Source organism: Capra hircus, chromosome 10 (assembly GCF_001704415.2).
Source record: "Capra hircus breed San Clemente chromosome 10, ASM170441v1, whole genome shotgun sequence".
In the NCBI taxonomy this organism is placed as follows: Eukaryota; Metazoa; Chordata; class Mammalia; order Artiodactyla; family Bovidae; genus Capra; species Capra hircus.
Window position 1 is genome coordinate 88,452,132 of NC_030817.1, and position 13,667 is coordinate 88,465,798.

General features: G+C 51.5%; 1 protein-coding gene across 9 annotated transcripts in view; it reads left to right on the forward strand.

The window, feature by feature from the left end:
• MEGF11 (multiple EGF like domains 11) overlaps positions 1-13,667 on the forward strand; it is a 390,793-nt gene that overhangs the window by 344,729 nt on the left and 32,397 nt on the right. For all 9 annotated transcript variants that reach the window (XM_018053635.1, XM_018053628.1, XM_018053631.1 and 6 more), the window contains exons 11-13: positions 11,225-11,345; positions 12,276-12,439; positions 13,505-13,607. In XM_018053635.1, coding sequence (XP_017909124.1) covers positions 11,225-11,345; positions 12,276-12,439; positions 13,505-13,607 — 388 coding nt within the window. The remainder of the gene's footprint in view (positions 1-11,224; positions 11,346-12,275; positions 12,440-13,504; positions 13,608-13,667) is intronic.

Here is a 13,667-nt window from a genome sequence, read left to right on the forward strand (position 1 = left end):
GCATACATTTAACAACAAATCTGTAGAGAAGCACCTAGGACAGGGCCTGGCATATGGTAGGTGCTCAGGACACTGGGGTCCCTATCACACAGCTGCCCTGTTTGCAGGCAAGGCGGCCAGGTCTAGAGGAAAGAGACTGGGCTGTGGAGTCAGTTGGCCCCTTTCTCACAGCATGACTAAGAGCAAGTGACCTCTCCAGCCTCAATTTGCTCTCTCTCTAGGATGGTTCTCTCTCTAGGAAGGTCATTCCTTCCGTGAAAGCCTGTTAGTGCCTGGCACAGGCTGGCACCAAGGGGTTGGTTAAAAATCTGAGTCTCCTTCCTCCTGTCTCTAGCAGTGGGGATTGGTCAGTCTGTCCTAAGCCAGTGGCTCAGTCCTGTCTATAGGCATGAAGGGGAGTGGATGGGGTAGGGATCAGAGTCCCTGCTCCCTCTTCTTCAGGTCCTTCCCACTAGGCATATACCTTTGTGCAAGAACTTTCCCAGGAATTTTAGATTTGAGAGCCTCCTGATAAGATACAAATACCTCTCAAGAGTGTTCAATAAGCTCTTATCACCCTGTGATGCCTTCTTGGAGCTCATGAGAGGGAATAGTTGGAGAACAGGAAGGGGCTATAGATAGGACAAAGGCATCAACAGAGAGAAGAGAAACTTGGCTTTGCCAGTTGAGTCTCCTGGAGGACCCCAGATCCTGCAGCCAGTAAGTGAACGTAGCCTGAACTTGACTCTAAACATAAGTGTCTTGGTATCTGTTTAGGGACTATTAGGAGTCTGTGCTCCTCTAGGGAGACCTCCTGAGGGGTCAGTTATGTAGCATATTTATGCAAATTAGAAAATGAAACATTCCTTTATCAAGACAGTCTATTGGCATCTGCCCAAAAACTGATGTAATAAATACACAAGCTGTAGTGACTGCCATTTGAGCAGCTCCTGAGGGTTGTGCAGTGCACAGCCTGAACAACTGTACAGAGCAGCCTCAGATCACTGATGGCCTACTCATGTTGGACAGATACAGGGTTTCCAGGCCTAACCTTCAGCCTCTCTCCAACTATCCCCTGGGGGGCCAGATAGAATAACTCAGGCACACAGGCCCTCTGCGATATCCGCTTGGCACAGGGAAACAGGAATGGGAATGGGTGCGACAAGAGGCCTCCATCCCTCTCCCCCTCTCATTTCTCTGGCCCTCTGCTCCTCATGCCTTATGCAGAGTTTCTCTTCCCCAGTGTTTGTTGGCTGTCAGTTGCTGCTTTATCAGTCACACACTAATTAGGTCCAGTGAGGTTTGCTCTGCATTGGAGGGGCCTCTGTGGCTGGTGTTCAGTCCAAGCTGTTCTCTTTGCCTTATGGACCTCGTGTCACTCTTTCTCCCTGGAAGATCACACATGAGTCTCCCCACCTGGGAGTCCCACTGCCTGAGCCCTTCGAGCTGATCGAGTAAAGCCTTAGCTGCTGCTCCCCACTGCTTGCATCATTGCCCGAACCATCTCCCGACCCCATCCTGCCATCCGTGGAGAAATTGTCTTCCCCAAAACAGGTCTCTGGTGCCAAAATTTGGGGCCTATACTGTAAACAGTGAAGTGCACGCCACATGTGTGCTTCTGGTATTGGTGTGACATTGGGCACCAAATCAGCCTGGTGGGTGACCCTGAAGCTCTGGAAAGAGCATGGGAGACAGGGAAAGAGGAGAAACCAGAGGACTAGGGAGGCCACTGTGGAACATCTGGAAGTAGGGGGGGACCTAGCCTGCAACTTCTCCTGCCACAGCCTCGTCATCTGCCTCACCCTGCTCCCCCACTGAAGGATAAACTCCATGAGAGTAGTGTATGCGTGCATGCCAAGTCACGTCAGTCGTGTCCGACTCTGTGACGCTATGGACTGTGGCCCACCAGCTCCTCTGTCCAAGGGATTCTCCAGGCAAGAATACTGGAGGGGGTAGCCATGCCCTCCTCCAGGGGATCTTCCTGACCCAGGGATCGAGCCCACACCTCTTACTTCTCCTGCACTGGCAGGCAGGTTCTTTACCACTAGCGCCACCTGGGAAGCCCCATGAGAGTAGGGACGTGCTCTGCTCTGCTCACCCAGTGTCCTCTGGCCTAGCACAGTGTCAGACATGTTCTGGTGCTTCCAAAACATTTCCTGAATGAGTGAATTAATTTGATCCGTACGCAGTGAGTGCTGACTGTGGTCAAGGTACCATGCCAGGACCGGGGCCATGGGGCTGAGGAAAACAGACCGAGTCTTTACACTCATGGGACTCAGCATGAGGATGAGAATTCTAGTAGAATGAGAGCTGATTTTAGTTCATCACAGTTGTGATCTGTGCCACCAAGGAGCAGGTAAAAGAAGCCTACTCTTCAAGTGGGAAGACAGGGGAAGGCAAAGAATATGGGAGCTGAAGGCCCCCCTGTGCCACGTGCTTAGTCGCTCCGTCGTGTCCAACTCTGTGACCCCGTGGACTGTAGCCCCCCCGGTTTCTCTGTCCATGGGATTCTCCAGGTAAGAATCCTGGATTTGGTGGCCATACCCTCCTCCCGGAAGGGCCCCCCTTAGGTCGCATCGAATTTAGTGTGATGGTTAGTGAGTTCATGGCCTGTCACCACACCTGATCTACGGTAGATGCTCAACAAGCGTTCGAGAGGACTTCCCTGCAAGTCCAGCGGTTAGGACTCTGCAGGGGGCATGGGTTCAATCACTGGTCAGGGAGTGAGACCCAGCGTGCCACACGGCATGGCCAAAAAGGCAGTTAAGTACTGAATGGGTAAATGAATGAGGCTGGGTCACTGTGAGCCAGTGTCTTTGCCTCACTGTAACCCACATACTCTGATGCCAGGTCCAGGGCCCTTTCTTGCCTAAACCATCCCGACTCCTCTACCAAGAAGACCTGGGGGCCAAGCTGACTCCCCTGGCTTCCTGTCCCAGAGTCCTCTCAGCTGAGCCCCATGGCCTGTAGAGCATGCCCACCCCCTCTGCCTGGACCCAGGGAACCCCGTTCACTCCATTTACACTGCCTCCTACCAACAGAACATGCGGAAGGGGACCGGGAGGTGAACTTGCCCAACTGCCTACCCCTTTTGTGTGAGGGAGGATCAACCACTTTCCATCCTTCTCCTCCTTTCATTCCAAGAAGTACTCATTAACCTCCTTCCCATTACAAGGAAAATGGATGATCAACACAAGGAGCCCAGCTGTTGACGAATTCTCCCAAATAGAGCCGAACTACAAAGCAGCATACTGCAGGAGAGAAGATTCAGTAAACAGTATTTGAAACCAATGTAATAGAGCATATAACTCATTACCCACCGGGGTCCAGACCCCTGCTGCCACGTTGCACATGGAGGCAGGTGGAAGGCGGGGAGGACATCTGCAGCTCTGCAGTGGGACCAGCTCTGGGGCATCCGTTCAGCCAGCTGCTCTTTCACATCAAGTTCAAGGTGTTAATAGCCTAGGCTGCATCTATAATGAACAGGCCTTTGGATTGAGGAAGAATTCTCATCCATCCTCCATTTGCAGAATTAAGACACTGAGCAGGAGAGGCAGGCTTCCCCCTACAGGAGCTGGAACCTTGGGAGCCTGCCTCTGTGGGAGGTGGAGGGCTGCCCTTTCCCAGACGGGGGGAAGGGGTGTTGGGAGTGGGCTCTGCAAGTGTAATGGGGATAGGTAACAACACAAGAAACACCCAGATATCAACTTCCAGGTGTTGAGAAAGAGCAAGTGTCTCAGCTTGGCAGGTGGCCTTTCCTCAAGGTCAGGGCCATGTCCTCTGGATGCTCTGTGCTTAGGTGGTGAGTGTGCCATCAGTAGGAGTGTGCAAGGGCAGCATAGGCTACCCCAGAGCTTTATTTACCACACCTAGGCTCTTTGCATACTGTACTGAAATAAGAGCCAGGAGATTCAAGTGCCAAAGCCACCCCTCCCAGTGTTGGCTGTGTGACCTTGGGCAAGTTGCTCTCCCTCCCTTGGCCTGTTTCCTCAAGTGTAAAACAAGGCAGCCAAACAAGGTGATTTGCAACATCTTTTCCAGTTCCGGTACAAGGAGCTATCACCCCACTGAGAATCTAGATGTGAATACAATGAGATCCTGGCTCCCTGAGCTTACAGCCCAGGGCAGAGGCAGGATATGTAACCAATCCCAGGCCATGCATTAGCAGCATTGGTGGCCACCCAGCCGGTGTGATTCTTAGATTCCAGGAGGGCTCCCTACTCTGGGCCTGCATTCCCATCATTCCTCACTTCTTCGGGTTAAGAGCCCCTACTGCAGGCAATAAGATGCTCAGAGAGGCAGAGCTACAGGGTCCTTAGAGATGATCCAGCCACTGGTTCCCAGCTAGACACGTACAGAAGCTGCAGCAGGTTGCCAGGAGCGATTCTGAACATTTTACAAAGGCTACAGGCAATTTTCCATTACCTAGGATGAAGCTCACTAAAACACCAAGGTTTTTCTTCTGCTGTTAATTAGAATTAAATTAACTCTATGTGATCTTCCAGGTGAGCGTGTGCTAATCAGAAGCCCTGATTGGTTGTAGGTGACATCATAGGAATTTCTAGGTCATGGTTGGTGGACAAGATGCTGCCACCAGCATCAGACGGCATGTGGTCACTGGCCAAATTGCACCTGTTCATTACGTGACTGGCCTTGGACACCAGCGCGTGGTGACAGCAGTGTCTCTCAAATTGGGAGAGCTTTGCAGACAGGGGACACTAACAAGGCTTCTTGATGGTGAAAAGTCGGGGAGACTGATTTCAACAGCTGCCTATAGTTGATAAAGGAACCAAGACCTGTGTGTTACCTAGTGTGAACGTGAGTCAATCAGAACAGAAGATTGTTTTCCAGCAGTAAACGTGCTTAGTTGCTCAGTTGTCCGACTCTTTGTGACCCCATGGGCTGTAGCCTGCCAGGCTCCTCTGTTAATGTGATTCTCCAGGCAAGAATACTGGGGTGGGTAGCCATTCCTTTCTCCAGGGGATCTTTCATACCCAGGGATCGAACCTGGGTCTCCTGCATTGCAGGTGGGTTCTTTACCATCTGAACCACCAGGGAAGCCCCTCCAGCAGTCAGGTGTATAGGAATTCTGGATGGAGATTTTGGCGAACAACTTGAATAAAGGCCTTAGGGTACTCCTGGCTGAGGGAGTGAGCAAAGGTGCTAGGCTGCGCGAAGCATGTAAGATGCCGAATGCAACCCCCACCCCCCTACTTTCTTGGGTTCTTGTCCTGTCCTTTTTGCCAGAAGGTGAGAAGATCAGCAGATGTGGATTCAAGGCTGGTCTGGGCCAGGCACTGGGCTGGGGAAGGTGTGGTAGATAAATCCCAGCTCTGCCTGATGGGCCTACTCTGACCTTCAGTCTCTTTCTCATGATGGCGATGAATCTGATCGTCCCTAAGATCCTATTCAGCTTGGAGGGTCTTGTCTTCCTGAGTGGATGCACTCGAGGCCAGCAGCATAATTTTCTGACTGTATGTCTGACCCTCAGCCTGGCCGGGGAGGGTTTGCGCAGGAGATGGCAGAGTGGGACATGAAACCACAGACCAGGATCTGGCCCGGCTTTCCATTTGCACAAGAGCCCCCAGGGAGGCCCAGAGTCGGTGTGGCAGCATGGGACTCATCCTTAGACCAGGCAACAGTCTGCTTCCTGTGTGTAATGGGAGCCACAGACCCCCAGCCCACTCATCTGTCCAACAGTATTTATAGAATACGTCCACTCCATGCCAGGGACTGAGCTAGGAATCCTGGGGCAGCCAAGGCAGATAAGATCCCTCTTATCACAAAGCTTCGTGGTCTAACTGGGGGAGCCAGTAAATAAGTGGGCAAATAAATGCCTCCAGATGCAAGCATGAGTGTGCTTGTGTGCACACTGCCTGGGAGCTGCTCAAGGGCAGAGACCAGGTCACAGGCTCCTGTGTGTCCCTGGAGCCCACTCCCAGGCCTGGCTCAGAATCAGCCCCCACTCAGCAAACATTTGTTGAATTGCTTGGCATGAGAAAGAAAGCATATGGAGATTGCTCAGTCCTTCTGGTTCTGTCCACGGTAGAAGCCAGCATGTACACACAGACATCTCATTTCAATTAAACCACAGTTATCGAGGGCCCATTATACACCAGAAGGACCCCAGGCTCTCAGAATCTAGATGTGAGTACAGTGAGGTCCTGCTCCCTGAGCTCACAACCCAGGGCAGACGCAGGCATTAAGAGCTAACCAGGAGCCACCCCAGTGTGCTAGGATGGTGGTGGCCGTGTGCGCACCCAGTTCCCACCAGGGCAGCACAGGTGGGCTGGGAAGGGAACACACAGGAGGGAAGGATGAGGAAGGAGTCACAGTTTTATACCCAAATCCACACAGATGGATAAATAGACACCCCCAGAGACAGACACACACAGAGACTCACAGGTGTGTACCCTGACTGCTTAAGCATGCATGCATACTAAGTCACTTCAGTCGTGTCCGACTCTGTGCAACCCCATGGACTGTAGCCTGTCAGGCTCCTCTGTCCATGAGATTTTCCAGGCGAGAATCCTGGAGTGGGTTGCAATTTACTTTTCCAGGGGACTTCCCAACCCAGGGATCGAACCTGCGTCTCTTACATCTAACCTGCACTGGCAGGCGGGTTCTTTACCATTAGCGCCACCTAGGAAAACCGGGAAATGCCTCAGCATGCATAGGCATAAATAATGACCCCATCATAATCAAGGCCTGTTAGCGGTGCCCCAAACTGGGGAGATGAATGTGTAAGAGAATGGCCTATTGCAGGGGGGTGTGGCAGTGGGCACCCTGAGAATCGCCAGACCTTGGCCAGGGGATACTTTGAGGTAGGTGGGGCTATAAGTCTAAACCTGAGAAGCTAGGTTGATTATTGGCTTGCCGTGCACGCCCATCACCAGAGACAGCCAATCAATTGTATGCCAGGCCTGACCCCGCAGATCAGAGGACACAAAGTAGGGAATGTGATTTAAAGTTTCCCTGTTTGTATTTGTGCTTATTGAGGAGTTTGAACCTGGTTGGGTCAGGGCCAAGAGGTGGAGGAGGGGGAGCTGTACCAGGCTCACATTCCTTCAGGGCAGAACTGTGTACTTTAGAAACTGCCCACTTCCCCATTTGGGTGTTTTTGCCATTCGGAGCTAACAAATGGGAAGTTTTGAGCACTAACAGCGTGGGGCACATGGTAGCCCCTCAGTGAGTGGTCATTTCATCCCCCAGAACTGTGGTAAAAGTTCAGGCCTGTTCAACTGTGGTAAGGGGAACCAGGAAGACAGCCTGGAGGAGGAGGCAGGAAGCTGAGACTGGGGGCGTGAGGTCACGTGCCCCCTGTGAACACCAGCTCTCCTCCCCTGCACAGGGCCGGCATTTGTTCGAGTGAGAGATGGAGCCCTCTACCAGAGCTGCCTTCTGCTGAAACCTTAGAGGGTTTTGTGTATTCGTTTCATAAGAGATACTATTTCTTTGTAGTAATGACAGCTTTTAGCGTGCTCTCTGCCTGCCAGGCCCTCTTCTATCTGCTTCATGTGCTGTTGTTCAATTAGTCATGCCCAACTCTGCAGCCTCATGGGCCGCAGCACATCAGGCTTCTTTGTCCTTTAACATCTCCTGAAGTTTGCTCAAACTCATGTCCACTGAGTCGGTGATGCCATCCAACCATTTCACCTTCTGTTGCCCCCTTCTCCTGTCCTCGGTCTCCCCCAGCATCAGGGTCTTTCCCAGTGAGATATCTCTTTGCATCAGGTAGCCAACTATTGGAGCTTCAGCTTCAGTCCTTCCAACGAACATTCAGGGTTGATTTCGTTTAGGATGACCTGGTTTGATCTCCTTGAAGTCCAAGGGACTCTCAAAGAGTCTTCTCCAGCACTACAGTTAGAAAGTATCAGTACTTTGGTGCTCAGCCTTCTTTATGGTCCGACTCTCACATCTGTACATGTGGAAACTACTGGAAAAACTATAGCTTCATATGTAATAACTCATTTAATCCTCTTAACAATACTATGAAGTAAGGACATTATTATTCCCATTTGACAGATGGAAGAACTGAGTCCCCAAGAGGTTCAGTAAATTGCTCAAGGTCAGGCAGTGAGTCAGTGGTAGCAGCAGGATGGCACTAGAGTCCATTGTCTAACCCCCAGGCTCTGCCACCTTTGTGGAAAGATCTGGTTCTTCCTCCTTCACCCCTCACTGATACACCATGGGGCCCTGGATAAGCCCCTGCCCTGCTCTGTCTCCCTCTCCTTCTCTGGGAAGCAGAAAGTCTTCTCACCTGGTGACTTCCCAGGGCTGTTGTAAAGCCAGGCTGACTGTCCATATCCCTGTACAGGCTGCTCTGGGAGAAAATGGGACCTGGTGCAGCCTTCTGGGGACAGATATTCTGGGCTGGGTGCTCTGAGTCTTGCCCCCTGGAACAGGGCAGGGTGGGCAGTCCTCTCAACCCCACCAACAGATCCACAATTGGACTCACAAGCCCCTTGAAATCTCCTCAGAGAGCAGGGATTGGGGACACTAATGAGGATTCCAGGAGAGAAACCCCTTCCTCTTAAAGTAAACTCATGCAGAGAAAATCAGACTGAGCATGCAATTTACACCCCGGCCAAGGGCCTCAGAGCTTAATCATATTCTTCTGGGCTATTTGTAGTCCTGGAGAAATTAGAATTTTTCTGGGTAATGGGAGCACTAGTAGATTACAGCTGGTCAGGATCAGCCAAAGACTGGCCTGAGAAAGAGTGGGAAGCATGGAACCTTCTGGTGCAGGACTCCACACTGCCCAGTCTCTGCTCTCTGACCCAGCATGGGCAAGCGGGAGCAGAGAGAAGGGCTAGAGAGGAGCCTCTTCACCAAGGGCCAAATAAGATCTCTCTGTGACCTGAATGGGGATGAGGCCAACTGCCTGGGACCCTGATAGTTGAGAAGTGAGCTCCCCTACTTCAAGGCTATCATTTCACAAATGCTGGAAGTGATGCTCAGAGAGGGGCAGTAACCTATCGAATGTCACACAGCTAGTGGGGCCCAGGTGAGCTCTGGTGTCCTGGCCCATGCATCAGCATTCCCATAGTAAACCTCAGCACAAGACCTGAGAAGTTAGCTGGAGACACTCCTTGGGGGAAGATGGTGGGAATTAAGCATCCCGGTATGTGCACCAGAGCAGACATCCCCAACGAGGGTTCCTGAGTAGGGAAGGCGTGTCCTGGGGACTCTGAGAGCCCAGATTCCCTTCCCTCGCATTCCAGGCTACCAATGTCCCGCTTTTAAAAATATATTTATTTGACTGCACCGGATCTTAGTTGTGGCATGTGGGATCTAGTTCCCTGACCAGAGATCGAACCTGGGCCCCCTGCATTGGGAGCACAGAGTCTTAACTGCTGGACCACCAGGGAAGTCCCCCAACACCGTTTTGAAATATCTCCCTCACCCCTCCTTACAACAAACTCCCTCCTCCTGCTACCCCTAGAACATTCCCAGCTCCCATACTCCTCTGCACCCTTGTTCACACCCTCCCCACCTAGACTGCCTTTAACCCTACTTCCTCTGATTAACTGAATTCTTCCACCCCTCAAAGCCTCTGAAGTCCCCATTCTTGGTAGCTCTGTGACTTGCCCTCACTCTGAATGCCTTACTAGAGCTAACAGCCCACCCAAGGAGGTCTGGTGCAGTGGATCCTGTAGGGTGTCACCCAGATACACGATTCAGGATGAAGGCGTGCAGTTTCCTCCCAACTGCAGGAAACTTAGTAGCTCCCAGATGAGTCTCTCTGCAGAAATTGCCTTCCATCAAAGAGCACAGATTCCCCTGAAGTCATGCCCCCTTCCCTGGGGCAGTGGATACCAATGACTGGTCAGGGATATGGAGCTTCTCTCTCCCTTTCCCCTGGCAGGACAATTCTAAGGGCCAACCAGCTCCAGAGCTTCCTGGCAGATCAGCTGAGGCTATTGTTGCAACTGTACCAGAGTTCAATTTCTGTCTGTCCTTCTTCCTTCCCTTTCCCCTCATAGGGATTGTTCTCAAGAGCCCACTAATTGTTCTGAAATGGATTGTCCCCATTTCAGAGAATTTTTTTTTTTTTTCATTTCAGAGAATGTTTTCCAAGGAAACTGGTTACCAACGCTGAAAACAGAATGGTTAAGCAGCCAGCTTGGGTTCAAATAGACATCAACCATAGTTAGCTCCATGACCTGGAATGATGCTGAGGCTCTAGTTCCTATCTCTTGAGGATATTGTGAAGATTAAATGAAATGATGGTACCTGATATTGAGAAAGTGCTTAATACATATTAGCTATTATTATTTACATTTAACTTCTTTGAGGTTTGGGTAAATGAAAATAGGATATTGTTATCTGCTTCAGGGGGTTCCTGGTAAGAGTCAAATAAGATTGAGAAGCAAAGGGTTAAATTTTGTGCCGGTGTGACCTAATAGAGGTTCAGGGGTCAAATTCCTTGAGGGCTTTGCCCACTCTAGAGCAGTGGTCTGGAGGCCTGACCCCTCCCCCACCCAACTGGGGGGAGGAGGGACTCATTGTATTGCATTCCTATCACTGCTGTAGCAAATTCGCACATCAAACAAAACAAGTGTGCTATCTTACATATCCGTAGGTTGGAAGTCCAGTATGGGCCTCACAGGACTAAAGCCAAGGTGTCACCTGGCTATATTCCTTTCTGGTGGCTCTAGGGGAGAATCTATTTTCTGCTCATTTGGATTTTTGGCAAAATTCAGTTCCTAGGGTTGTGGGACTGAGGTCCCCATTTTCGTGTTAGTTGTAAAATGAAGCCTCTGGCTTCGTGTGTGTGTGCGTGTGTGTGCGTGCATGCGTGTGCGTGTGTGTGTGTGTGTGCGCGCGCATGTGAGCACACGCGCTCAGTTGCTTAGTCACGTCTGATTCTTTGTGACCCTATAGACTATAGCTTGCCAGGTTCCTCTGTATGTAATTTTCCAGGCAAGAAGATTGGCTTCAAGAGTCTCATTCCTTGGCTTGTGGCCCCATTCCTCTGTCTCCAAAGTCAATGCAGGCAGGTGGAGGACTTCTCAAGGCTATCTTTTTAGTTATCTTCTACCCTTAAGGACTTACATGATCAGTTTGGGCCACCCTAGCTAATCAAAGACACTCTCCATCTCAAAGTCCTTAATCATGACTGCCATGTAAGGTAACATATTCACAGGTTTCAGAACATGGAGAGGGGGCAGGGGGGAGGCATTACCTACCATAGCCACTTACCATGGGGCACCTCTGACCCCAAGTCCCCCTCCTTTTCCAGGGGGAGGTCTGCGCCGTTCCCTGTGCAGCAGGGACCTACGGCTCCAACTGCTCGTCTGTCTGCAGCTGTAACAACGGTGGCGCCTGCTCCCCAGTTGACGGCTCCTGCACCTGCAAGGAGGGTAATGTGCCTGCTGTCCCATCCCATCCCCTCACATGTGCACACAGAAGTTGCCCAGGTGGGCTGCCAGCTGCCCACCCACCCACATGCAGAGTCAGGGAGGCTGCATATCAGGTTCCAGCCAAGGAGACTCATGCCCGGGACTTCAACAGCAGGAATGTAATAAAAGGGATTTGTTACCAGAGTGTTAGAAGAGCTGCAGAGATATGCAAGGGAATGTGAGCAACCTGGAAATTCGTAGCTTCTCTCACAGTTGCTACCACTTCTAGGGTGAGAGGGACGAAGGGAGAAAGTGGAGTTCCCAGAGCCTGTGAGTGAGGACCACCTGGTAGGGACTGAGACGGGGCAGAGCGGCTGCAAGATGGTGCTGGAGTACTGAGACAGCCGCCCCCAGAGGTCCTGCTCACAGCAGAGAAAGAAGAGAAGATACCTGTGCCTCTCCTGCCCCCGGCCTCCCGTCACTGGCCAGGGCTCCCGCTGGCAAACCCACTTGAGAGCAGCTGCAGGGGTCAGCCCCCTGAGACACAGAGCAGGGGAAGGGGAGAAGTGGATCTGAGGGCACACAGGCCAGTAAGCAGCCTCAGAATGGGAAACCAGCCTGTTCCCAAGCACAGGGCCCTGAGATAAGCTTCCTGAGTCCGCCCTGGGCACAGAGAGGACCCCCACCTCCGTTGATGCCCTGTCCGGGTAAGATCATCCACCTACAGCAAGAACAGGGAGAACCAGCAGGCAGGAGAGCCAGCTTCTAGCCCCTGCGCTCTCAACAACCATGCTGTGCTTCCAAGTGGACTCAGCAGGTGGGATGCGTGCTCTGCCCCAACTACCAGAGAAGGGTTGGTTTGGGTGCCTTGTCTTGTACAGAGCCGGGGGAAGTGGGCAGAAAACTGCTGACACGTGACAGAGAGGTGACAGCCTTGTTCCTTCCCCTCAGGGTGGCAGGGCCTCGACTGCACCCTGCCGTGTCCCAGTGGGACGTGGGGCCTGAACTGCAACGAGAGCTGCGCCTGTGCCAATGGGGCAGCCTGCAGCCCCACAGATGGCTCCTGCTCCTGCACCTCCGGCTGGCTGGGGGACACCTGCGAACTGCCCTGCCCGGTGAGTGGGGGGCAGGGAAGGATGGGGGTGACCCAGCAGCCCCTCAGACCTTTTCCCTGTGGTTATTTTGTCCACAGAAGTACAGAGAAGAGCATTGGACCAGGTGATGGGACACCCGGATTTAGATCTCAGCCCCGGTTCTAACCTCTCTGTCCGACTTTCAGCCTCAGCCCTCTCATCTGTAAAATGGTAGATACTGGGGATATGGTGACGTGGAGTCACTTTCCCCAGGCGTCTCTTGGTAACCATTATTGACTCTGGCACAGTTAACCTGAGCCCAGATGCAACTGCAGAATCCATGACACAGCGCTACAGGACAGCCCTTCCTAATCCATCAGAGCTGCCAGAGTTGATAATGGCTAAGTTTCTTTCTAACTCCAACAGCCTATAATTTTATGATCAAGGTGTGGGAGGACTAAACCAAGCATTATCCAGCAATAACCGCCTAGACTTATTCCCTGGATCTTAGCCTATGATACAAATAAGTTAAACTAACTGATGGTCTATTGAATGAGTCCTACAGTCCTGGGTTCCAATCCTGGCTTTGCCTCATCCTAGCTATGTTGCCTGGAGCATGTTACTTCACCTCATCTTTAAATTTTGAATATAATGAAACCATCTGATAGAGTTGTTGTGAAGATGAAGAGAAATGAGTTAAATAAGACCCTTGATAGCTAATGTTTGAGCACCCAACAAACATCGATTGCCATCTTCTTACCCAGTAACAAAGAATAAATCATAATCCTTCTTTATATGTGATCAACGTTCTGAAACTGGCAAAGTGCATTTTCATTTCCAGTGTTAATTAATGATCATTATAGCTCTCTGCGAAGTAGGAAAGGACTATCACTTCCCTCCTTCCAGACTGCATACTCCTGTTAATGCAGCCAAGAACATTTTTGGAGTGACTTCACTGAATCCCCAATTATGAAAACAGGCCTTCACTTTGCCCCAGCCCCAGTTTCTCTGCATCCTTGTTGGGTAGCAGCTCAATTTTGTCATCAAAATCCCACAGAAGTGTGAGAACCTCTGGGGGTCTGGATCTCACCATTTCTGTCTCCACAGGATGGCACATTTGGGCTGAACTGCAGTGAACGCTGTGACTGCAGCCACGCAGATGGCTGCGACCCCGTCACAGGCCACTGCTGCTGCCTGGCCGGATGGACAGGTAACCCCCTCAACCGTGCCACCTTCCAGGTCCTGGGAAACTGAGCTTTTGGTATTCTGC